This window comes from Lepus europaeus, chromosome 2 (genome assembly GCF_033115175.1).
Source record: "Lepus europaeus isolate LE1 chromosome 2, mLepTim1.pri, whole genome shotgun sequence".
Taxonomy (NCBI): Eukaryota; Metazoa; Chordata; class Mammalia; order Lagomorpha; family Leporidae; genus Lepus; species Lepus europaeus.
The window spans coordinates 5,280,848-5,306,469 of record NC_084828.1 but is presented as its reverse complement, the minus strand read 5'-3'; the positions used below and the strand labels follow the sequence as shown (position 1 = coordinate 5,306,469).

Genomic DNA, 25,622 nt, shown 5'->3' with positions numbered 1-25,622 from the left:
TGTGTTGCGCCACTGAAACACTGGGAGAGAGGTCCTCCAAGAGACAGGAAAACATCACCATGAGGAGGAGGCGAAATGTCTTCCAGGCTCTATCGACTTGATAAGTGGAGCTTAAATAAGTGGAGCTTGTTATTTAAATGCTAATGAATCTTTTCCAGAAAATTACCCAGTCCTTTACATAAGTTTTGAGGATTCTCATTTTTATTCTTCTCTAAGTTCCTTGCAACCACAGCTGTAGATCAGTCTGAGTGGGCTTACTCCTGGCATGGGCGCTGGGTGGGGTTATGGTCCCCCACTCTCCACTGTGCTGCCGGCCCTGGGCTTGCTCCCCAGAGGTAGGGCAGGGGTCCTCACTCTCACTGCCCCTTTGCTCATGAACACCCTGATTGGAAAATTTCACAAGAAAGTCAGACATGACAGCTCTTGTCAAAGCACGAACTCTATTCAAGGCAATTGTGTTCCTATAACCCCTCCCCTCTTTTTTTTCCTAAATGAGCCCGGCTTACCGGTGGCCCAATCGTGTTGAAAATATAGGTCATGCTATTAGCTTCCTGAACCACAGTCCTGTCATGTACCCAGCAGGCCTCCTGGAGTAGAAACTGTCCCTGGATGCAGAATATCGGGGTGCTGGACACCCTTTGTGTTAGGAATCAGGTTTTCAGAGCCATTGTTTTGTGCCTGAAGTGAGCCCCTCTCTGTGATAGCTCTTGAGATCCTGGATAAAAGAAAAGTTTCCCTTGGATTCCACTCCATAGCTGCCTCCACATGACTTCCCAGCTAATCCACCATGGAGAGAAACGAAGGAATTTACTGCCCTTGCATGGAAAGTATGTAGTTAGGCTCCGCAACATCCTAATATAAATAAAACTTAGTGATGAAGCATCCTGCCTGCTGAATGGCCAATGATGTGGAGGGGAAGTGATATAAATAGCTCCTGGCTTTCAACGCGGGTCTGAACCTGAATTAAGCGTCTGCCCATTGAATCAAATTATTTATTTGTCCAGAATTTGGGATCAGAGAGGATTTTGCAGATAACAAGGTTACAAAACACGGGTCATGGGCACGGCGCTAATCTGCAAGACTCCCCTGTTTTCGTATCTTGCAGATGCTGAGGCCTCAACTTCCCATGAAGAATTTCCTGGTTGTCTCATAGGTAGGGTGGCACCAGTAGCTCTGCCCATCCCCTCGGTGACTAACAGGTGCACGTCCAGTGCTTGTCACGCCTGGACCACTGGACCCGCCTCACTCCTGTCGGTGCCTTCCCCAGATACTACGTCTGGGATCGAAGCACCAACAGCAAGGATTCCATCCGTGCTGTAAGTTGCTCGTGGACGGACAGCTGTCCCTCGCTGTCCACGGGGATGGGTTCCGAAAGCCCTCTCTGGACACCCAGGCTCTGTGGCTGCTCCAGTCCCTTCCACGAGCCGCTGCAGCAGTTGCGTGGAACCTACACAGGCCTTCTTATATGATCCACATCATCTCTGTAGGGCCGACAGTCAACCTAATACAGTGTTAATGCTGACGAAATAGGTGCTGCACTCTATCGTTCCGGGACGTATCACAAAAACCAGAGATCTGTGCACGGCTTTTTTTTCCCTCAAATATGCTCTGTCGGTGGTTGGTTAAATCCACGGATGTGAAGAGACAACTGCGTACATACACATAGACACACATATGCAGGGGTGTGTGCGCACATGTGTGAGTGAGTGAGAAGTGAATTCTTTAGTCCCTACGTGCTCGTAGGTAGCGTCATGCTGACTTAGCGGCAGCATGGGGTGGTTGAGGGTGTTGAGGTAGGTTGCGTGGGTTTGGAGTCCATGTCCACTCCGAACCGGCTCTGACCAGGTCTCACTGGGTGGACCTGGTTCCTGCATCACGAGACTTGGTGACGTCACCACCGCCGTAGGCGCTGTCACGTGGTTCAAGTGTGGTTAGCCTGCTTCAGCACCCTGGGCACCGGGGAGAGCTCGCCCCCGAGGCTTGGTGACGTCACCACCTGCCGTAGGCGCTGTCACGTGGTTCAAGTGTGGTTAGCCTGCTTCAGCACCCTGGGCACCGGGGAGAGCTCGCCTGCACTGCACCCCCTGGTCTGTGGGGGGCGGGGAGGACTCGGTGGGTTTGGCAGAGAGGTGGCCACTAAAGCTACATGCCAGAGAAGCTTGGGATGCAGAGAGGAGCTAATTAGCAGAGCTAGCAAGGATGGGAGCTGTGCCCTATTCATTTCCTGGTTCAGTACTGCAGAGCCAGGCCTGTGTATCTCTGGGCTCCACCCTCAAAGATTCAGCCAACCAAAGGTTGAAAATATTCATAAAAAAACACATACAGACATTTTTCCTTGTCATCATTCCCTAACCAGTACAGTATAGCAACAGTTCCCACAGCCTTTGCAATGCACTGGGTGTTACAAGTAATCTAGGGATGATGTAGCGTAGGTGGGAGGACGCGCATGGTTTCTGTGGGTACAGGGAAGTGCACACACAGCAGACACAGCCCTGGGGTGTATTTTCACACATTGAGAGAGATAAACAGGAAATCATTAGGATTCCTCCCATCTAGAAAGGATTTGCTGCAGCGCTTGGCAAGCTCAGAGATTGTTTGGAAACATAATTTCTACAATGCAATCATTCTGTGTGCAGACAACGTGTTTCAGATGCTCCCTTTCAAAATGAAGGCTCCCTGCAATGACAACACAGCCCTAACTTGTAGAATGTCATGGCACAACCATAGCAATGCCTTTGGTAGCTGAGCAAACAGAGAACGCAATTGTCCCTTGGTTCACGGATTGGTTCTAGTAGCTCTCGTGGATAACAAATCGAAGGACACCCACGTCCCTGATGTAAAATGGTAACGTTTGCATAGAACCCACACACACCCTGTGTGACCTTTAATCCTCTCTACCTTACTTATAATCCTAATGCAATGTAAGTGCTGGGGAGAGACTATATTGTTCAGGGAACAATGGCAAAGTACATGTCCCATACAGACACAATATTTTGCCCAAACCTTTTGGAGCTGTGGTCGTGTGAATCCATGGACGAGGCACCAAGGACACGCAGCGCAGGCTGCATAGATGGATCTCTGCACATGCATCAACGTGCAGCAGAAGAACCTGCCGCATGGGCGGGGTTCATGCAGGTGTAACTCCTGGGCGGGGGGAGCAAGCTCTGGGGCACAAGAAGCCGGCAGAGAACCGGCTTCAGAGAGCTCAGACCCTGCTGCGGGGCCAGTTATCCACCCATACAAAATGTATAATTACTACATGTTAATCCAAAAATATATAAAATCCTGGTGGAATGTAAAAAAAAGAACCCCAACATTATAAAGCAGTTCAAAAATGGAATAGTGTGTTTCTCACCCTGTGGTTTTGGGATGAAGTCAAAGGTCTTCACTAACAGTTATGGAGTACCGTGCAGATGCTGAGCGAGCAAACTCATTCTGGGGGGGACGGGGAGCCCGAGAGTGATGCGTGGATTTGGGAAGTTTGCCTGATGTTAGTAAGCGTTACTGAATTAAGTTTATCACAAAGGAAAGAGACACACTTCTCTAAGCTGCAGGGTCGGGGTGTGCTAAGCAGGCTGTACCCCGGGGAGATCTTCCCAGAGCTCCCGGGAGACAGGCAGAGGTGAGACTCTGGCTGAGGAGGCCCCACGAGGCCCAGGCTACAGTTCCTCTGCCTTACTTTCCCTCCCCACTGCACCCCTGGGCCCCTTCTGATCTTGGGAGCAGCATCCCCGTCCTGCTCCCCGGCCTAGCAGACTTCTCCCACTCTGCCCTGAGCCGGGTTCATGCTCTGAGGAGGAGCAGTGCCTCTCCCAAGGAGCCCAGAGCCAAGGCAGCCCCTCCCAGGGTCCCTCCCCCTCGGTGCCGTTTTTGTCTAGAACATGCTGTGACATGACAGACGCTCGAGTTCCCTGTGTGTTGTCTGCCGTCCGTCACTAGGAGACGTGCGTGTCTTCCCGCATCTCACTGTGTATCCCTGTCACCACACACGGAGCCATCGACATCAAGAAAACCTTAATAAGTATTTTGGATGCTGAGTGATTGAAATTTGAATGCTCCCCCAGCCACGCTTACAACCCTACAGCCAGGAGCCACGCATCCAGCCAGGCACCACGCATCCTGCCTCCTACTCACCTTCCACTGACCTACAGTTTCTGCCTGGGACGCAGCTCCGTGTCTCCCTTGGTGGGTTCAGTGCCTTCAAAGCCCCCTCCCTGCTACTCTGGAGCCGGTCCTCCAAGCATTCGGATGGTGCCTGGCGCTCCAGTGTCACTGCCTCTTCTCCCACTGTAACTGCGGACGCCCGGCCTCTGTGCATTTCCCGGACCGGGAGGGGCAATGCGGGTTGCCTTTTCCCCAGCAGGAGGAACCTGTGTGCTGTGAGCACGGCAAGCTGGAGGCTCCTGCCCTGCCTGTGCTAAGGGACACAGGGCATGGTGGGCACTTCCTCCTGTGGCCACCGGGGCGCCTTTCTAACACTTGGGGGAGTTTCTCAGTGGGACTTCAGACAAACAACGTCAGAAGCACCAGGACATTTTTGCCAGGCAGGGTCCCAGGCCTACCCCACACCAACCGGAAGAGAATCTCTGGGCGAGAGCCTGAGACAAGGCCCCTGTGTGTGATTCTGAGGTACGCAGACGGCTGGCAGCACGACCTGGGGCACCTGTCCCATTTCCTCGGCCTGTTTCCTGCGCCCTTGCTACTGTGTCCAACAACCTCCCTGATGACTGGGCCCTGGAACACTGGAGCCAAGGGCGTTTTCACCCTTGCATCTAAAAGCCAAGGCCCTCCAGGGTCTGAATATCACCCTGGTTTGACAGCAAAGAGGACGCTCAGAACGCATCAGAGCAGCTGGAAGCCGCACCAGGTGGATTCAGTGGACGAGCAATAGCTGGGGAGAAGCATTGGTGGGAACGAGTGTCCACCCACATCCCTTTACAACGCTGGGTTCTCACCCAGGTCTCGTTCCTGCCTTCAGAAGGGACTGAGGCCATCAAAGGACGGAGGTAAAGGTAAACAGAAGAGAGAAATAAAAAGACTTCTTTAGAATGTTCTGGAAAACTTTTCTGTTTTTCAAGTGAGTCTCAGTACCTGTTTGAATCGCTCCCTGTATAACACCGTGTAGTCAAGAATCAAGACGCTTCCTGCCCCTCCCAAGTGCCTCACAAGCTAGGATTTAGGAAGAATAGCTTTGGGCAGAGTATTTATTTTCTAATGACAACATGCTAAGAACACAAGGTTTCGCAAAGCGAACGATTAGAGATATAAAAGCTGACATCAAAGCTTGTAAAATGATAATAATCGAGATACCAATTTCTCAGTCTTTAAGGAGATTTAGAAATAATTTCAATTATGAAGAAAGCAACATATCTAATGAATAAGGTCTAGGTACATATTAGGGGGCTTAATTTCATGCAGCCATTAACTTCCATAGTGGATGGAGGAACATTTTAGTAACTAAACCCAACATAATCTCTAGATTAGTCAGAACTGAAATTTGGCTCCAACTGTGTGTCCAGGAGAACAAATACAAGCTTTGAGAACAGACTGATCCAGAGCTGAATCTTGGTTTCCCTACTTGCTGTGTGCACAGCTGTGGCCTGCTCCCCTCACTCCACGGAGACTGGGGGTTCTCAGCTGTGAAACGGGGCCTGTGATACTGAATTTATGAGTAGGTCCCTTGCAGGATTGCTGCAGAAATAACCCGAATGGCATCAACTCTCTCTCCTAACAATACCAGAGAGACACCCATGGCAAAGTGCCTTCCTCTTTTCCTGGGTTGCCTACATGAAACAATTCAGTTGCCCTGGAATTCCTCCTACTTTTCAGAGTAAAGCAGTGCCAAGAGTTTTTGGCCACAGTGACACCATTTTAATCATAGCCAAGACTGAGCAGTAAAAGTCCACATCCCCCTCAAACCTATTTGGTTTTTGAGCACAGAGTTGGAAAGCCCCCGCTTTCCTTGGATAGGGCCGGAGTGTGAACATAGCTCCACCCCCGTGCCACCCACATGGTCTGAGTGTTGTTGACCACTCACTCGTTCCTGGCCGAGCGTCCGAAACGTCCACCAGGGGCCCCGTGGCCTGAGACACCGACTGGTAGTGCACCGTGTGAGTCACCGTCAGGGACTTCTGTTTCGCGGCCTCTCCGAAGTCAGCATCCGTCAGCAGTACCGTGGAGCGATCGTCTGCAGAAGAACAGGGACAGACAGAGCCAGACCCGGTTACCCGCTTGGCGTGGCTGCCCGGCCTCTTCTCTCCCGAGGCGCTGGTGTTATTGTTCATGACAACAACAATAGCCCCTTCCAAAACATCTCCCATGACTGCACATTCAGGCCCTGCGGTTGCCTGACTCCCGAGGGTTAGAAATAGCAGCAGGTGCACACAGGTTGGCCTTTGCAGTTCAAGGGGAGGGGAGGGGAGGGGAGGGGAGGGGAGGGTCTCACCTGTCCTCTAGGGCATGCTTTCTGTTCATTTAGCAGTGAGCTGGGGGGCTTGTTGTGGTGGCTGCCTACCTCATTCAGGTTTGGATTTGTGTGCTTGTCATGGGTTCCTTTGGCTGCTGAGAGATGCCCCCCCGCCCTGCCGTGGTGGTCTGCACTGGGGTCTGCTCTCGCAGCGAGCTCAGCGAGTGTTTCGAGCAGCGAGGAGGGAGGAGAAGCTGTTCTTCAGAGCCTGCCCGTGCCTCTGAGCTCTGCTCCCTTCCTCTTTGCCTCTTTGGAGCGTCAGTTCCTCCAATGCGTCTTTTCATTGACTTCTCCAGAAATGACTCACTTGTGAGGTGTCCAAAGCCCTTCTGGCATAGCCACTCGAGGGTGCGGGAGGCAGGGGCCCGGTTCAGATGGATTCCGAGCCTTTTAGTGCCCGGAGAAGGGGCAGCGGCTCGGGCTGTGTGGTGTGACTGGGTCGTCTCGGGCTTGTGCTGACTTTGCTGTGATATTGTCCACACTTCCTCAAGAGCTGTTTCAATGCAAGGGAGACTTCGGCGGGGATATATGGATTTTTTTCCCCCATAGATTTTCAAGGCCTGTAGTCCAGAATGACCTTCCCGACCTGCTACGGTGGACGCCTCAAACCACCAGAAAGCACAGCCAGCCTCTGTGCCCAAAAAAGGCTCTGGACAGAGGGAACCTTACTAAACCCAGTGACTCAGGCCCTGGCAGGAGAGGAGAGCCTCCCAAAATCAGAATAAAATTTCTTGGCAGATGACATGGGGCCGGGCTGCCAGGGTGCCTGGGAGCGGCCCAGCGCGTGGCACAGCAGAGGCTGGCACTGTGGCAGGTGCCAGGGCTCCACTTGGAGGTCCTGCCGCCCCAAAACAGTGGTCTCTGCACACACCGTCCCTCCCCAAGGCAGGGGCACCAGAGGCCCCAGGCCCCACTCGGACACATCGATCACGTGGGTGTGTGACAGCTTCTGCTAGGAGCTCAGGTTATCTGCGGGGCCAAGATGCAAACTTCTCATGGGAAGTGTCAGGTGCCTGTCAGGCCCTGAGGCTAACCATCCACTCTGGCTAGAAAAAAAATGGCCCTTTAGAGTCGGATCCTTGTAGTCAGAGCTCAGAGCATCCCAAAGGAATAGAGGTCTACTTTCCCATCAGGAGAAAATGACCTTAACTTCCTGTCCAGCATCCCCAGGAGGAAAAGGACGCCCAGTGACAGATGCTGCTGCTGTGTGGACCACGACGGAGCTCCAGCTCAGGGTCATTCCCACACTCAGAGATGACCACAGACCCCCTGGGGTGAGTCCACCACGGCTGGCTCCTGGCAGCCTGGCTACTCGCGGGCTGTATCCAGCCATTTGTTTCAACAGCCACATGTAGGATTCCCAAGGAGCCGAGAGGTGGGACTTTGCAAACATCACAACCACGTTACATAACCGCCGTGACCCTGACGAGCTGCAGACCCTGTCCACGGCTCCGTTACAAAAACAATCCCTGAGGCATGTGTTGCTTGGAAAGGCTCAATTAAACGAGTGCTGATAAACACACGGGATCCCATAAATTACATTTGGATGTCTGTGCTGGTGTTTCAAAGGCAAGTTTAGTTTTAATGCCCGATCCAGTGAGTTAAATAAAAGGGATTCCAGGAATACTACTGTGGGGGAGAAAGATAATCAAGGGGAACACGCTGCCTTGTCCTGGTGTGCACAAGCTGATGGGATTCCGTATGCTTTAGGGCACGTGCCTCCTCCTACCATACGGGGTAAGGGGGAGGGTTCTGTGGGTATCCACTGAGCTGTCTCTAGGTGACGCTGCGCCTGGAGCAAAAGTGACTGTAGAGTCGCCCACAGCCTGCTGGAGGTCACGGTGACCCAAGGCAGGTGTGTTGGGAGTGGGGTGGGGACAACAGAGGAAGTTTTTCTGTCCCGGCTGGCCTCCTGCTGCTGGGCTACTTGCTGGGAGGCAGGCAGTTGTCTCCAGGGCTGCCCTGGCACCGCCTCCCGGAACCAGATGCTGTGAGGTTTGAGATGTCTGAGGCCTTGGAGGCTGCCCCCCCCACTGTCTCCATGGTTACCAGAGGCTTGGCAGAACTTGTAGGAGGGCAGCTCACTGGATGGAAACAGGTGGCAATGGCAACCCGTCACCGGGAGTGGCCCCTGGGTCTGTTCCCACCTGTGCGACCTTGGCCGGGAAACCCCATCCCTGCTGCTGGTAGGAATGGTTAACCAAGCCATGCACGCAGACAGCTCGCGAGAGTGTCTGCCACATGACTCCCAGCAAACGTCCACTCTCTGGTTAGGAATACAGTGGGCGCAGGAGGTCCCCGAGCCTGGAGTAAACAGAACCATGCGGGCAGGCACTGGGGGGCGATGGATGGGGCGTGAGCACAGAGAGGCCAGGACGGGTCAGGGCTGCTGGGCTCCGGGTGGGAGAGGCACAGAAGCCCACGGTCACTGCTCTGGAACCGAAGTGATGGAGCTGGTGTCTCCCCAGGTGAGAAGGCTGCACCCTCGGCACGTTCCTTCCTCCTTGTCACTCTGCCTCTCAAATAAATAAATAATCAGATAAATCTTAGGAAAGCCGGCCTAGGGAGGGTGGGCAGGCTGAGCGCAGACTGGGTTTCCAGGACCGGGCCTCTGGGTTTAATTAACCATGGACAGTTCTTTGGGGCAGCACCAACATCCTCCCCAGGAAACACCTGCAGTGGACCAGGCAGGGAGGCCTCCACCCATCTGGGGCAACAGCTGATAGGTGTTCAAGTTGCCCCACATTTGCTGGTACTCAACTATTCCCCGCAATAGCAACTCCAAGTCTTCCAACTTTTATACCCTTGCCATGCTGAAGATGCTGTCCTAGGATTTGGGCTGAGAAGGCATGGCTGTGGCAGCCACGCTGTGTGCGGTGGCGGGCAGGGCACCTTACCGATGGTCTCCATTGTGTCCCTCTCTTCAATCAGGAGTTGAGCCCTGGGTATGTCAATGTGCATTCTCAGAGTCTGTTGTTGCTTGCTCAGGGTATCCGAAGTCCGGGTATTTTTACTAGGAATAAAAAAACAGAGGGGAAGTGGGAGCAGATTCAGATCAATATCGCATCATGCCAACACGTGCCTGCACTCCGACCTGGCTTACTGTCTAACAACGCACATGTCTGGAGGGGACGGGAGGGAGAGAGCATTGGATAATGAGATCGATTAGTATTGACTGTAGGCGGGCTGGGAAGATACAGAAAATACACGCTGTCAGCAGAGATTGGTTTGGGATCCTCAGGGTTTTGAGAAATTTGGGGTTTCTTGTGCAGAAGGCAAATGAAGTGGAGAAGCACGTTGAGCACCGACAGCGCTTCCCTTTGTCAGCCAGGAGATACCGCAGCGACGGCTGGGGAGGAAGCCGGCACCAGCTGCTCACTGGACGAGGATTTTACTAATGGCTTTGCATTTTAGATCTGCTGTCGCTGTCTATTTGTTCCATTAACAAATCACAAACCTCGTTAGCTTCCCCGACATCAGTCTAGTTTCACTAACCAATGGTGCATTTTAGAATAGGAAAAAAAAAAAAAGCAATTACTATAATAATTTTGTCCCAAAATTTGTGTACCAGAAAATTGCTCTCAGAGTGAGCTGTTCTCTGAAAGTCAATGAAAATAGGTAGTAAAGTGGCATGGAATAATCCTGTTCAGTTACAGCGTGCAGTGGGGAAAACCTCCGTGTTGCACAAAAATCTAAGAACGTCGATAAAGGCCCTCATCAGCCATCCTCATAGGAGGCACGGCTGTTCAGTCCTTATAGTGTGATAAGGATCTAGCAGGCATTCAATGGATGTTTACTGGAAGTCCCTCTCAGAAGCAGAGGCCACAAACCCTCCAATCCTTGTCAAATTCCATTTGGACAGAGATGTCTGGGGGCCGCCTCACGTGGCGATGTCTGCCCGGGGACAGAGAGTAAGGAAGCAGGTGTCCGTGTGGCTCTCACATATTTTCCCGGCAGCCAAGGATTTACCGGGAAACCGCCCGCCTCGCCCTGCCTCACATCCCCTCCCTAGATCTTTCTGTGTCAGCGAGGAACCTGAATAATTCCAAGGTCAAGTTCGGGCCACTGCTGAAGTCTACGTGTCCTCTGAGCACAGAGGGAAACATTCTGGGAGAGACAGCATCTGAAAGGGGCGCCCTTCCCGGCTGGGACTTGACCTTGAACTAGATTTCCCGCCCCGTGTGATGAGCCAGTGGGTTCTGTACGCCATCATGCTAATTACGAGAGGCCACATTCAGAGGCTTTGGCCTGATTTCTCCTGTGGTCTCTGGGCTCTTACAAAGGACTTTCTTAAGGGACGACTCCTTTCATTTGTTCCAAGAGCGAGCTGCCGTGAGCTGCATTCTGCCTCCATCCTTGCCACGCTCAGACGAGCTATAATTCCACAAAAACATATGGGGAACTGCTCCTCTGAGACTATCCGGAAGATCTGTTTAGAAACTTCACCAGGGACTTGAGCTTGTCCTTGCACCAAAAATAGCTGTGCGAGCTGGTTCCTTCTGCTCATGAATAGTCATGAGGCGGCTGGCGGCTGCCCCGGCGCCGAGCCCCGGCTTTCCTCACGCAGCACGAAGGGGTCTGCCACCAGGCCCACGGCGGAAGCAGGCCACCCCGACCGGCGCCAGGACTCAGAATGTCACTGAGCCTTGGGCACAAGTCGGCTTTGCCAGGCCCCACAGTGGGAAGGCAAGAAATATGGCCCAAAAAACCTCAGGATCTGGGGGCAAATGTTCCCTGCCCCTTTGCACCTGCTATTCCTTTTACTTAGAATATGAGCTGCCCGCCCCCTGCCCACCCCAACTTGCCCCCAACATATGGGTCTCCCATGTGGCTGGCTTGGCTCCTTGCCTTCTTGCAAAACTCAGCTCAGAGGTTGACATTTGGGGCACTGGTTAAGTCACTGCTTGGGATACCATGTTCCATGCTGCAATGTCTGGTTCGAGTCCCAGCTACCTTGTTGCTCATCTATCTTCTCAGTAATGTCACCCTGGGAGGCAGCAGGTGGCAGCACAAGTACTTGGTTCCCTGCCACCCACATGGGAGAGACCCACATTGAGCCGTGGGTTCCTGGCTTCTGTCTGGCACAACCCTGGCTGTTGTGAGCATCTGGGGAGTGAACCAGCTGATGGAATCTCTCTCTCCATCTGCCTGTCCCTCTGCCTTTCAAATAAAAGGCAAATGTACAAACTATACGTGTTTTTTATCCTGTTAAATAGAAGCCTCGGCTCAGAGCGGTCTCGGCAGCGGCTCCCGGCTGCTCTGCCTCAGTAGTGCCTGCTGCGTGCCCGCTCCTTTCTCTCCCGTGCACTCACTACTCTGTAACACGCGTCTTTGCATCTGTTTGGTTGACTCATTCATTACTGGTGTCTCTCGCTGAAATAGGTGCTGCCCCCGCCCCCGCCCAAGGATATGCTATCTGTTTGGTTCCTTAAATGATCCTGGAACTTAGAGAACTACGTAGCCAAAGTAGGTACTCAATAGCCATGTCTTAAATGAAATTCATTATCTTTTTTTTTTTTTTTGGACAGGCAGAGTGGACAGTGAGAGAGAGAGAGAGACAGAGAGAAAGGTCTTCCTTTTGCCATTGGTTCACCCTCCAATGGCCGCCGCGGCTGGTGTGCTGCGACCGGCGCACCGCGATGATCCAATGGCAGGAGCCAGGTGGTTCTCCTGGTCTCCCATGGGGTGCAGGGCCCAAGGACTTGGGCCATCCTCCACTGCACTCCCTGGCCACAGCAGAGAGCTGGCCTGGAAGAGGGGCAACCGGGACAGGATCGGTGCCCCGACCGGGACTAGAACCCGGTGTGCCAGCGCCGCAAGGCGGAGGATTAGCCTAGTGAGCCGCGGCGCCGGCCTGAAATTCATTATCTTGGCTGCAGGGCGAGCCGAGCGATGTGGTCCCATGGGCTGTGCTCTGGGTCAGTGTGTCCTTCCCATCCTAAGGGGGTTATTGTGTCCTAAGAAAGTTATTTCACTAATATTCATTGCTGTATTTAATGATTTTTTATATAAAGGATGACCCTCGAAAAGTGTAACATTGATCTTTAGAACGACGGCAACATTATCTCAAGAAACCTCATTGAAACCTGGAAAAGGATTCTGAAGTTTTCACAGTGGAAGCCAAATTCCATCTTTTTCTTGGATGAGTGATCCGGGGCCTGTTATTTGCATCACTGATAATTGAAAATGTGATCTTTGATCATTCACTTGCCAGTTGATTGGCTAAAGTAGCACAGTGGGAGAACTGGGGAGAGTTAATGGGGTGCCGTGTCCCCCACTTAGCCAGTGAATCCTTTGCAGTCTCTGCAACTCTTCAAAATCTTCATATTTCCTTACAGTTTGTGGGGAGAAAAGGAAGGGATGTGGCCACACTGCCCACCAAGCGTTGCAAGGAGGATTTTTAAGTGAAATCACTAGCCTTGTTAGGAGCATATCTCACAGTAACACTGGGATGGATTTTTTAAATTCTATGTACAAAAATACAACATCAGAATAGCTAGGCTAATTCAGCCTCTCTGCTTACGCCCAACTCTCTCACTAGTGCAGATCCCTGGACATTAAACACCTGTGGTCTTGTTCCTAAGGATCGAGCCAGTCTCAACCCCAAGAGGGCTGGTACTCAATCAAAAAACCAAAACTATTCTTGCATAAATATCGGCAAGGAAGGTCTTTCTGTCAGGGTGTGATGGATGGTCTCTCTTCCGTGGGTGGGGGGCACCAGCTTGGGTGAAATGGCTGGGGGCTGGAAGCATGCAGCCCAGGAGGTGGGGGACAGGGCCGCTAGAGGTGGGCTGCCATCTGTCCTGGGGGTGAACCTGCCTCTCTTACCTGGGACAGCTGATCCTGCCTAAACATTTGGAAAACAACTCTTACATTCACCTAGCTCCCAGAGTGATAAAGCTAGGGAGAGTTCCGAGTATTTATTTTTGAATGGAGGAAGCAGGATGCAGAGTAGCAAAATGACTTCCTGAAGATCAGAAACCCAGGGGCAGCCACCAGGGAGGGGCCTAGAACACGGGCTCTGGTTACGGACACTCCTCACTGCACCTGCCTGTCCGGTCCTCAGCTATGCAGCTGAGACAGCAACAAAGAGCAGGCAGTCAGCAACTCACCAACGGACATGACCGATCCCGCCTTCCTGAGCCACATCCAAAAGATGGTTGCCGAAAACTGGCCGAGTCTGTGGTTGTTAAATTGACGCGAAAGCGTGGCTTTTACTTCTAACTCAACGCCATGTCAAGCCTTCTACGTAGGGACTTGGGAATGTTCTCCTTTTTCCAGCACTTTTACCCTTTGGAGGAGAACCATCCTTGCTGTCTCAAGTAGCGGGGTTACTGGTCTAAATCTCTAATTTGACCTTGGCAACTGTCCACGGGGAAGCCCAGCGGAAATTCTTGTTCTTATCAACAGGTGGCCTCTCAGCCACCGTAACTGCTTTGTTCATAGAGACTACTTTCCAAGGGGTGCTTGGGGCCAATGACAAGGGGTAGGGATACATTCCCGGGGGGTGGGGATACATTCCCGGAGGGTGGGGATACATTCCCGGGGGGTGGGGATACATTCCCGGGGGGTGGGGATACATTCCCAGGGGGTGGGGATACATTCCCGGAGGGTGGGGATACATTCCCGGGGGCTGGGGATACATTCCCGGGCAATGGGAGAAGCAGAATGCAAAGCATCCTCCCTGAGCAAATGCTGGACACATCGACACATCAGGAAACAGCACCGTTGCCCGGCCTTTGGGCTTGGTGGTGGACAGAGGAGGAGGTCGGGTGAGGTAGAGGGAGGGTTGGAAGAACTGCACGTGGTGGGGGACGCTCTCCGGAGGCTGGGGTGCAGAGTATGGATTGGGTGGGGGCGTGGCAGGTGCTGCTGTTGTCGTACTCAATCTGGAGAGCAGATGTAGCTCCCAACAACTCAGCACCCAGGCTGTGCCCGGTCCGGTGTGAACAGAAGTCAGAAGGGAAGTCAGGGAGCTAAAGGTTACATGAAATCTCACTCCAAATGCCATCGACTGCATCACATGTGAAGCCTACATCAGGAATTATTTTGGTAGGCAGATCAGTTATTACAGAGCCATCACAAATGCAGGGACTCTCGCTCCTTTACTGTTTTTTTCATCAGACGTGTTGTCCGAGCAGGTCCTGTGCACCTGACTATGACATGTGTGACTGTAAAAATGTCATCATATTTGCCTTGCAGATAAGTGCAGGCTTCCCAAGAGCATGGATCCATGGCGTTTGGTGTGTCCCTAAGCTTCTTATAGAGGTTTGGTCTATCATGGTTAGATACCCATCCTAAGGAAATGGTTAGATACCCATCCTAAGGAGATGCTTAGATACCCATCCTAAGGAGATACTGGATGGGCCTTTTGTGCGTCTTTGCCTCGCCTCTGAGGTTCAGCTGCCTGCCTCCTCCACCGAAGGCTTAAAAAGAATCCCAAATTCCACAAATCCCAGAAAAGTCTTGCAACCCCAGCAATGGCTTCCCCCAACCCTGCCCTCCAAAGTTGGTGGTTGGCCCCCATCTTCCTGGTCTTGACCAGTGTCCCCAGTGTTCATTCAGTGACTCAGCAAATGCGTGTCACCTTGCGTCCCCCGAGCCATCATCCCACCCACGTCTCGCCTTGTATTAAGAAGATGTCTGTGGAACACACGATCCATGCATGGATGGCAGCTGACCTCTGCCCGAGGTCTTTGAAGACATCAGTGATACAGGGAAGGGATTTTTTGTGAATCAGAAAACATCATTAATTTCCTATGTGTAGATGAAGGGGGAAAAAATCCCGTGCCCCCAGGGCCTCGTCTCCCACACAAGCCATCTTGAAACGGCCACTTCAAATCTGCCATCTTTCTAATGTCCTGCAGTCTGATTTGTCTTTTTTACCCTTCATGTAGTCGTTATATGATAAATGACTTAAAGTGCAAATAGTGGGGTCAGGTGAGAGGCTGGCCAATTCAGCCATGTGTAACACTTAGTATCAGAGAGGTCTGGGTTGGGTGGGTCCACGTTTGGAGGAGAGGGACCAGGCGGCGAATAGTTTGGCTCTTCTAGCCCTTTACCTCTGCTCAGTCACCTGCCCCGGAATTAAGAATGGAGCAACTGCAGGACTAGGGTGTCCCGACACAGTGTGGAAGCTCACGTAGGCTGTGGCTTCCGGGACCAGACCCTGGAGGGTGCGAACGGAAAGTTCCATGGACACTAAGGATGAGAATCTTCTTGGATCTGCCCATGGCCTTTGAAGAGTATGGGGCACCACCATTGCCTGTCATGGCTCTCTTTTAACTCAGCTAACTCTGCTAGGAGGGGGGCTTGGCTTCGAGGTAGTACATTTGGGTGGAAGCTAAGCCAGAGCTACTGAGGTGTAAGGTGCCTCTTTGTTCCTGAGTTGATAGAAGAAACATTGTGTTGGCTGGGTCCAGCCGGCAAGACAATTACTGAAGGCATGTGTAAAATATGCTTTATATGTTATATGTGTAAGTGTGTGTGTATATATATATATATACAACTATGCATTATGTAGATTTTTTGTATGTAAATAGAAATCATGGACTGAATTTCAGATTGTCATCATTAATAAGAAGGAAATCATCAAAACAAATTAGAAGTTGTTCCTTTAAAGTGGCATCTGGCATGCTAGCTCATGTTCTTACCTCATAAGCATTTCAGCCAAACTCTTTGCATCTGGGGAAAGAAAGTTAATGTTAGTGCATGGTACACAGCTCATGAATATTCATGTATGCATTTTTGACAAAGACTACAGTCAGATGACAACAGCCATTTTTAAACGTAATAGATCTAGAGCAGTATGAATCCCTTATTTACTCTACAGCACTTATTTAGTCTACAGGACTCTTCCTTTCATTGCAGAAAGATACCATGGCTGTCCCATGGCCATAAAGTTCCCAGACACCTATCAAAGTTTTATCACTACCATGTATTTGTCACTTCTAGAAAAACTGGTTATATTTTCAGTAGACAGAAAATTGACATTTTGAAAGCAAATCATTTATGGGGTACTAAACTGTTTCTTTTGTTTTCAGAACATTGGGCTTAAAAAGTTAGGGCCCTGCAGATCACCGTACGATGGCGTTGCTATGGAGGCTGTGCTCACACGTTGGTCAGACTGTCGTGCAAATGGCCTGTCACTGTTTCTGGAAACTTAGATGTTTATTTCAAACTCAGAAAGAACACTTCATTTTTTTTCCCTCTGAGGATGTTGTTTACCATTGTTTTGAAGTTCTCTTTTCTCTTAAAATATAATTTATTCTTTTTACACAATTTTTTTTTCTGACAGAGAGTGAATGTTTTCTTTGTTAGCCTTCTTTCCGCTTTTCTCTCTGAAACCGTGCTGAAGGAAATGCCCTGTTCCGTGAGCAGAGCTCTGCCGAGCCGGACTCAGCTGACTGGGACCAGCCCTACCGTGAATGACACAAGGGTTGGGGCATTCTCGTCTCATTCCTTTGGGTTCTGACATTTAAATGTCATCGGCTTCATGTGGGGAGCAGCGTGCTATGTCATCAGGCTATGTGGACAGTCACAGAATAACCCCGTGGAGGCCGGTGCTCCGGAGAACCACAGCCCAGTTCTTTGGGTCAGCTGTGCCCCGTCCCCATGGGCAACCTCCACAGGGGGCCCCCATTTGCTGCACAGATGGATGCTGGGAAACCAAACAGGTCCTGACTCTTCCACTCACATGGTGGAGCGACGAAAGCAAACGAGCATTTGATTTCCAAGGTCACATCTTTCTATTCATCTGCAAAGGCAGAGGCAACAGAAAGAACGACTTGCGCTGCTGATCGATCAGCATCCGAAGTCAATATGTCTATACAATGCCAGAACCTGGGATTCAGTAGCCGGAGTTAGTACAGTACCATTCCAGGCAGTACACCTCTCACTGCGGGTCATGCTGGGGACAGCTCAGGACCCACCGCCTCCTCCCCTGGCCCACCCACCTCCCTCCTGGCTGCTCTTGCTCCGTCAGCAGTTTGGCCTCTCCTTACCTCTTGGCACTCATGGCCGTGGAATCTCAGAGGGCACCCAGCAAGGGAGAACAGCCCCCCCACCGCCGACCTGCCCCCAGCCCGAGTGGCTCATCTTCCTGTCTACGCCCAGCAGGCATCTTCCTCGAGGGTCAGCTCTTCTGCAGCTCCGATGCCCCCAGCCCTTGGGTCAAGCCCTCCTCACATTTAGTCCATTTCAGCAGATCCCTCCTGTCCATCTTAGCTCCTGCCCCTTCCTCTCGCATCCATCTCCACTTTGGAGGAGAGCCCCTTTCATGGGAATTCCCTGCTTCTGAGTTCACCTTTGAGAAGCTCAAGTTTGAAGCACAGTGGACAGCTCAGCTGGCATTGGGACAGTGCACAGGGCAGGTCAGGGTGACCACTGAGCGCACAGTAGCCAGGTGGAAAAACCTGCCCAGCGTCTGTGGTTCCAAATCTGTCTGCTGTCTTCAAAGTCTCTCATGTACAGAGTGGGACACACAGAGGAGCAGGCACAGCCCCAGCTGGCTAAGGCAGGTGATCCAAGGGGAGCAGTGCGGCAGGCTGGCTCATTCTGGAAGGATCACAGGACTCCAGGGGCTTGGATGGGAGTGGGCGGTGTGCTCCATGCAGAGAATTTGCAGGCATTGGGATGGTGAGCTCCAGGGGGACAGAGAAGAGGCCAGGGCAGTGCTGGAGGGAAGGAGCTAGGGAGATGTGAGTGAGAGAGGGAGAGGGAGAGAGAGAAGGAGAGGCAGAGGGAAAACATCAGCTGAAAACATCACCTGTGCCATGGGGAGGCAAGATGGTGCCTCCTTGAAGGAGGGCAAGGTGGTGGTGCACGTGGTGCTAGAAATATCCACCAGGCTGGCAGGTGGGGGGCTGAGACCCGCCGACAGCCTGTGACACGGGTCCAGGTGTGAGGCTATGAGGGTCACATTGCACCACGAAGAATGAGGATCTGTGAGAATCGGCACCACTGAGCTGTGCAGGGCTGGTGGAGGCAGCACCACGGCCAGGGCTCTGAGGCTGGGGACAGGGGAGCAGCAGTGGACGACTGGGGTGGGCAGCTGGTGTCAAGGTTGGAGGCCATCGGGTTTGGGACATGCCAAGGCTGTGACAGGGGCCTGGGTGCTGCCCATGTTCACACACACGGGAGAGTGGAGAGTTAAGGTGACAGATTCATGCCCCAGGCACGCTGTGGTTTAGGGGGAGGATAGGGTCAGGGGAAAGGCCAGGCAAGGGTTAAAGATCCTGGACTCATGGACTCCTGTGAGCCAAGAAGACATTGGAAATCAGCCTCCTGGCAAATGTTGGGATCCCTCCCTGGGTGGGGCCGGGGAGTGGGTCCTGGACAGATGCTGGAGTGGGCTCCATCTGTCTGGATCCCCAATGGGCCCTGCTGGCCACTCCAGTACTGGGATCCGTGCTGTCCCAATATGTCCGGGGCAACGACTCTCACCCCCACTGCTGACACCTGCGTGTGAGACAGTTCGTCTCGCCCATCCCAGCATCGCTCCGGCCTGCTCACTCCAATCTTGGGCGCTCACAACCTCCCCTTCCTCCCCCCAGCCTCAGCTTTCCAGGAGGCCCTGGCAATGCAGGAAGATCTGTGGCCTGCATCCTGGAGAGAGCCTTGCTCCTCACACTCACCAGCCTGGGGACAAGACCCTCACCCGTCTCCCCCCTGCCCTGTACTCTCAGCTCTGCCGCTCCCACCCCATGCCCACTGATCCCCCTAGACTCCTGCACTTGTGGCTTTCTGCAGAGACCCCCATGACTTTGCTCCTGCAAGACCCTCCCTTCTGCCCACACCCCAGGAAGTCACAGCCGGCTCTGGCACCAAGAGTTCTTGAGGACTCACTCACCCTGAGCAGCACCTTCCTTCCCTGGGGCTGAAACCCTTGGGGGAATTTACATCAGTACATAATGGTGACCCCTTCTGGACCCCATGTGCAAACACGTATCCGTTCCCATGCAGCTCCTACTCCCCTTGCTGGACCTCAGCCTTCTCTTTTCCAGGTTAAATTCTCTAATTTTCTCAACCATTCCTCACATACAGTGATTTCTAGGTGACGCCCTACTTGGGACTCACATCTGCGAATGGCTGGTCATTTGTTACTGTCCCTTGTTCAATGGGGCTGGGCACAGACTCGGGTGATTTTTGATCTTTTCCTTCTAGCATCCCAGGAGAGCACAATGCTCATACCGGGAGGGGACTTCAAGAAAAATGGTATTAAAAGATGGGTTTATTTTGGTGAAAATTCTTCAAATCTCATGCATAATTCTTTTCATAAAACTCTCCTCCACAGACCTTGAAGATCCCTTATGTGCACTGTGAATGCATTTTCACAATGGACCCCTAGAGGCACATTCCAGGTTTGGATTAGGGAAGTTCAAGTGGTTTTGGTTTTACAAAGGACGAGCGCTCTTGGCTCATTTGCAGTGCAGGTAAATGGCATCCTAGAGCTCAAAGAAAAATCAAAGAGAAGAAAAAGAAGAAGAAGAAGAAGGAGGAGGAGGAGGAGGAGGAGGAGGAGAGGAAGAGGAGGAGGAGGGGAGGAGGAGGAGGGGAGGAGGAGGAGGGGAGGAAGAGGAAGAAGAGGGGAGGAGGAGGGGGAGGAGGAGGAGGAGGAGGAGGAGGAGGGAAGACCCCCCTCCCAGTCCACCCCTTGAACTGTGCTACGTGGATCCCTCTGCCCAGACCCTCTCAGGGAATGGTCTTCTGGAATTGATCAGTTGTGTAAGGTTCACCCGTATCAAAGTATGTCCAAGCCAATAAACAGGTCTCTATTTGAGGGAAGAGGGGCATTTGGCCAGGGAAGCGATCAAGTTTGTGTCACTGGCGGATGGCTGCCTTGAGCTTGTTTGAAGTCTTGCCATTTTTGGCTCGGTGCTACCAGTTGACCCATCCATACCGACTGGAACCAAGTGAGGCTCTCTCCCTCTTGGGTCAGCTCATACTAAAGGAGGAGGCTTTAGCACCTGGTGTGAGATCCAAATTATTATAATGTTGGAGATGCTGGGGTGTTGGGTCTGGCCAGTAACCAGGTCATGACCTTGCACTTCAAAGCGCCTAGATGTTGGGAAAAATTGGGGCATCATGAAAAGAAGCTGTGGGTTCTAACTCCTGGAGAAGAGCATAGATTTTTTTAAATGTGGCACTTGCAGACAATCTAGACTTTAGGAGGTCAGCAATCAAGTACTCAGGAAGCAAGAATATAGGTTGGCTAAATTCGAGTCCCATTTTCTTTAATTTAGGAAAAAAATCACATAAAAGAGCATTACATTGCATTCACCTAACTAGGTTGCTTGTCTATTCTCTCATTCGAAAGCTTCTAGTCATTTCCAGCCATGAAGCGACGTCCTAGGCCAGGTCAACAGCAGGCAGTGGCCTCTCAGGACACCCACCAGGGCCCCTCCTCCACGTTCCCACCACCCTGGTTTTCTTATTTCCACTTCTGATCCTTGTAGGTGGTTGCTCAGGCAACACTGACACATTCCTAGAAAGGATGCTGTTATCTGAACAATCAATCAAAATACGGTGTGAAGCTGGCGCCGTGGCTTAACAGGCTAATCCTCCGCCTAGCGGCGCTAGCACACTGAGTTCTAGTCCAGGTTGGGGCGCCGGATTCTGTTCCGGTTGCCCCTCTTCCAGGCCAGCTCTCTGCTATGGCCCGGGAGTGCAGTGGAGGATGGCCCAAGTGCTTGGGCCCTGCACCTGCATGGGAGACCAGGAGAAGCACCTGGCTCCTGGCTTCGGATCAGCACGATGCGCCGGCTGCAGCGGCCATTGGAGGGTGAACCAACGGCAAAAAGGAAGACCTTTCTCTCTGTCTCTCTCTCTCACTATCCACTCTGTCTGTCAAAAAAAATAAAAATGTGGTGTGAAACTAACCGCTCTCCACAGACTCTGCAAACACCACAGGACTTACTCTCACCCAGGCACAGAACCTGTGCCCTACGTGGGTCAGACTGTAACTGGGTGATTCTGCTAATGAACCCTGGACATTGAGTAGAAAGCACTGATTTAAATTCTGTGATGGCAAGTTCCTTCTGGGATTGAGTTAGAAATATTTCTCTGTTAGCAGTGAACACGTCAGGGGCCCTGCAGGGCTAAAAGGCAACCAGAAGTCTTCTGGGGTGGCCATCACGGGTTCTACACCCCAGTGACATCCTCTGTTCTTTGATGGCAGCACCTCCCACTGTCACAAGGAAGTCAGAGAGATCAATCTGTGCCTTGTAACCTTTGACCCCTGGAGGGTAGACTGTCACCTTCCAGAGTTCAGGGCCCGGGACTTAGAAATTTTTGTTTTTCTCTGCAGTTCAAGTCCTGACTGCTCTGCTTCCGACCCAGCTCCCTGCTAATGCGCCTGGGACAGCAGCAGGGGTGGCCTAAGTGCTTGGGCCCCTGCCACTCACAGAAGGGCCATGTGGGATTCTAGGCTCCTGGCTTCAGCCTGGCTGAGCTCTGATTGATGTGGCTATTTGAGGAGTGAACCAGTGGATGGAAGTTCTCTTTGTCTTTTTGTCACCTTGCCTTCCAAAAAGCAAGTCTTTAAACATGTTGCTGTTGGTTTTAAAAACTGTTACTTCTGGCCCACGGCAGATAGTCAACAATTAGTTGAATTGAGTTTGCTCCAGGGCATCCACCCTATGACTGGTCATTGGCAAGTACGCTCCAAATGGGCTGTGAATACTTTGTATCTGTGCTGCCCTCTTGTGAGATTCCTGAGTCAAGAAGTTACTAAGCAGGTGCACAGTGCAAGACTGCAGATGGCTCTGTACCATGGAAAAGGTTTCTGTGCTGCCACGGCAACGCCACTTCTCTGGAATTCTTCCTTCCTTAGCATCTCTGATGAACACCTCTTCCTTGCCACAAATCTTACTGAATCCACCGTGTCGGCTCTACCTTTTCTCCAGCACAAAGACAACAAAACTGTTTCCAGAAAGCAAAAGATCATCCTCTCTGATGTGATAGATGGTTTTCTTTACCAAGTCCAATTACAAAACGCTCGCATCTAGAAATTGAGATGCCAACACCAAAAATGCCAGTCCCAGAATGTCCTCTGGATGTAGCCCTCGCTCAGCAACAACTAACTGACGGGAACACCTAAGGATGGAGAGGAGGACGCAGGGGTCTCCCACCCTCCAGCCAGAACGCACTGGGGACAGTCAGTGCAGAGCTCCTGGCCAGGACAGCGAGGCTGGGAGCTTACGTTCTAAGCAGAGCAGGGGAAATCAAGCAGTGGCTGGGAGGGAGGGGCCAGCAACAGGAATTGGGAAACAAGAAAAGGTGCATCTGGCCCAGGGGTAGACGTACAGGGCAGAATTGCCTCGATGTTTAACCTATTTGCTGCCAAACGGGCGACTGAACAGAAATCGTTAATACATTTTTGCTGTTGCTTTCCAGCAGTGGGGACAATTTTTAGGCTTCTGAATGCTGCTAGGTGGACACGGCCGTCTAAACACAAGGACAGACCATGCTGCCCCTCAGTCGCAAGGTTCCTACAGTCCAGGCCCCTGGACTGTGCTGTCCATGACAGAGGGTTCTGAACAGGCCCTCTGGCACAGTGGTGCTGCACACTCACCAGCAGAACCGAACACAGTCCACTGGGTACTGAATTTCCCAACACATGTCTTCACAGTGCTGCTTGATCTACCTCCTGCTGCCATCTTGTTTTTGCCCCACGTGGGATTCCTCTCTCCCTCTTTTGTGCTTGTGTGGGATGCGTTGGAAGCCCCATTGTAGCAATCATGGTTTTTGTTCTTTTCACGGGTAGATACCTACGACTCCACTTCCTACACCAGAGAATTAGAATTCAGGAAGCGTCTCCTTCCCTCTGTGTACATCAAACCCCTGGTACAGGGCTTAACCTTGTATTCACTCAAGCGGTATCTGCAGGTGTAGAAGGTAGCTGGTCACCGTGACGTAGAAAGAGCAGCTCAATGAGACTGAGGGTCCATCCGTGCTCTAGGAGGAAGGACCCTTCCACATGCGAGCGGCTGCAGTGCACGTCGAGTGTCTCCACTTGTACGCAAACCGGTAGTAAAGTGTGCCGTGTTCCACGTGGGCTCAGCGAGGACGGGCAAAGACGGCATATTCTGCTGCTCTAACCGGACTGTGGTCACGCCAGTTATTACAGAAGAGGTCAGTATTTTCTAGCTACATCAGGAAGTTTGGGAGAAATCACAAGCATATTTCGGAGGTTCCTTGAGGGACTCCTTCGAGGAGCATGTAGCATGCTATGTAATGTCGCTCCACTCTGCACTGATATTAAAACGCAGGCACCGACACTGTGGTTTGGCTAAGTAACCTGAGCGGTAAGGTGTGAAGGATTCGGGGACAGGTCTCCCGCAGAGTTTCCTGCTGGAAAGAACTCCTCGTCCCCACTTTGCAAGCAGGGCTCTCAACGGGAAGCCAGGGACAGTCTCATCTCACAGAGCCACGCAGAGCCATGGCGTCTGTTAACACGGGGTCTCATCTGGCCCGGCTGCTCCATCTTCCATTATGTTTTTCTTTAGAGGAAAACTGACACAGGCTGGGCTCGGATTTCTAATTCAGGAGAGTATGTGCTTTCTGTCTCCTGATGCTTTAACCACACCATAAGCCCTCAATTTCTGCTTCCAGGCAATAACATAATTCTCATTTTCAGAGAAAACCTGATAGCTCTTTTCAAAGAAACCCATCATTGGTGGCTTTGCTGGAACCACCGAGAATTAAAGAGAGCAGGGTTGAAAATCCATGAGAAATTAATTCTGTCCGTGTGCCGATAGCTAGGATTTAAGGGATGTGGGAGAGCCTGGTTCCTGGTCCGCCTTGGGTGAACAGAGAGGGGAACGTGTTTCTTGCTTTTCCCTGAGGTTCCGCTGCAGGAGGGTAACAGGGTCAGGCCATCAGGGGGTGGGGCCCAGAGAGGGAGGTAGGAGCTGCCTCCCTTTGGGGCTGGTTGTGAGCAGGGGTCAGGGGGACAGTAGCACGAGGCTTGCCCTTACCTCTCAACCTCTTCAGCCTCTGCTCCCGCCGCCGTCTCCGCACCACGAGCAGAAGCACGAACAGCAGCAGGACCCCCACCAAGATGCAGGAGATGGCCACCAGCATCTTGAGGCCCTCGTTGGTCGTCAGCCCTTCTTCGCTCTGGACGACGGACTTGATGAGGGGGGGGATGGTACCTGAAAGGGGGGCCTCCGTGTTAGCTGGTTGCTGCAGCAGCTGGTGGGGCTGAGGCTCGGGGAGCAGGGGTTACACAGCCACACCGCGGGACCCAAGTCCACGGGTGCTGGAGGCCACGAGTGATGAGGGCCACTCTTTCTCCAGGTCCTTGAAGACTCGGGACCTGCTCCCTGTCTGCCCTCCTCCGCCTTCTCAAAGGGATGTGGTCTTGCAAAGGCTGCTGGGTACAGGCACTTGAAAACACGGTGCCCAGGCTCCGGCTCACAAAAGCCACGGCCTCTACCTGGAATTTTCACCCTTCCTTCAATTGCAACATTCTGTTACAAATCGCTCATCAAAGCAGGAACCTAGGTCTGGCCAGTGGAGGGATCCGCAGCAGGACTGGGCCAGATCTCAGGCCTATGGAAGCTTGAGTCCCTTTTACTCTGGTTGCTTTTTTTGTCTCTGGGGTGAGACCACATCTCCTTTAAAAACTCCCATTTTAGGGTATAAGGTGCCTCCAGACAGCTTCTCTGAGGGGCTCCATCCCTGGAGCCAGCTACCTATTGACCAAGAATTGCTAAACAGTACTAAGAAATTCAGATTATTTAAAACTACAAGGAAACGAGGAAACAGAATGGACTCAGCTATTTTAAGCCATATCCAGAGGCTGCGTCCTGGGGCGAAGAGATTTAAACAGACACCCACGTTTTATGGAGCCTGTCTTTGGCCATCCGCCCTTATGTAAGATGCTCTGTCTCACTGCTCCCTCGGAAAGCAAAGGCCAGGAAGTCAGCGCTTTAGGAAAAACAGCACAAAAGTCATATAGCTTCCCCACCAGCAAAAATGGTCTTTACGTTGCATTTAGTAAGTAGAGCGGGCATAATAGAACCTGCAGCACGCCGAGGCCAGGAGAGCCTTCTTCCAGCCCAGTAGCTCTTTTGGCTAGAAACACCAATCTGCAGAAGCTCAGATACCCAGGTACGAGGACCCCGAGGGACCCCCTGGGGATGGGTGTGCG

General features: G+C 52.1%; 1 protein-coding gene across 1 annotated transcript in view; it reads right to left on the bottom strand.

The window, feature by feature from the left end:
- The window catches only part of DSCAM (DS cell adhesion molecule), a 707,908-nt gene that overhangs the window by 24,766 nt on the left and 657,520 nt on the right, over nt 1-25,622 (bottom strand). The window contains exons 28-31 of the mRNA XM_062174789.1: nt 24,445-24,621; nt 16,120-16,150; nt 9,364-9,479; nt 6,038-6,187 (exon numbers count right to left, since the gene is read on the bottom strand). Coding sequence (XP_062030773.1) covers nt 6,038-6,187; nt 9,364-9,479; nt 16,120-16,150; nt 24,445-24,621 — 474 coding nt within the window. The remainder of the gene's footprint in view (nt 1-6,037; nt 6,188-9,363; nt 9,480-16,119; nt 16,151-24,444; nt 24,622-25,622) is intronic.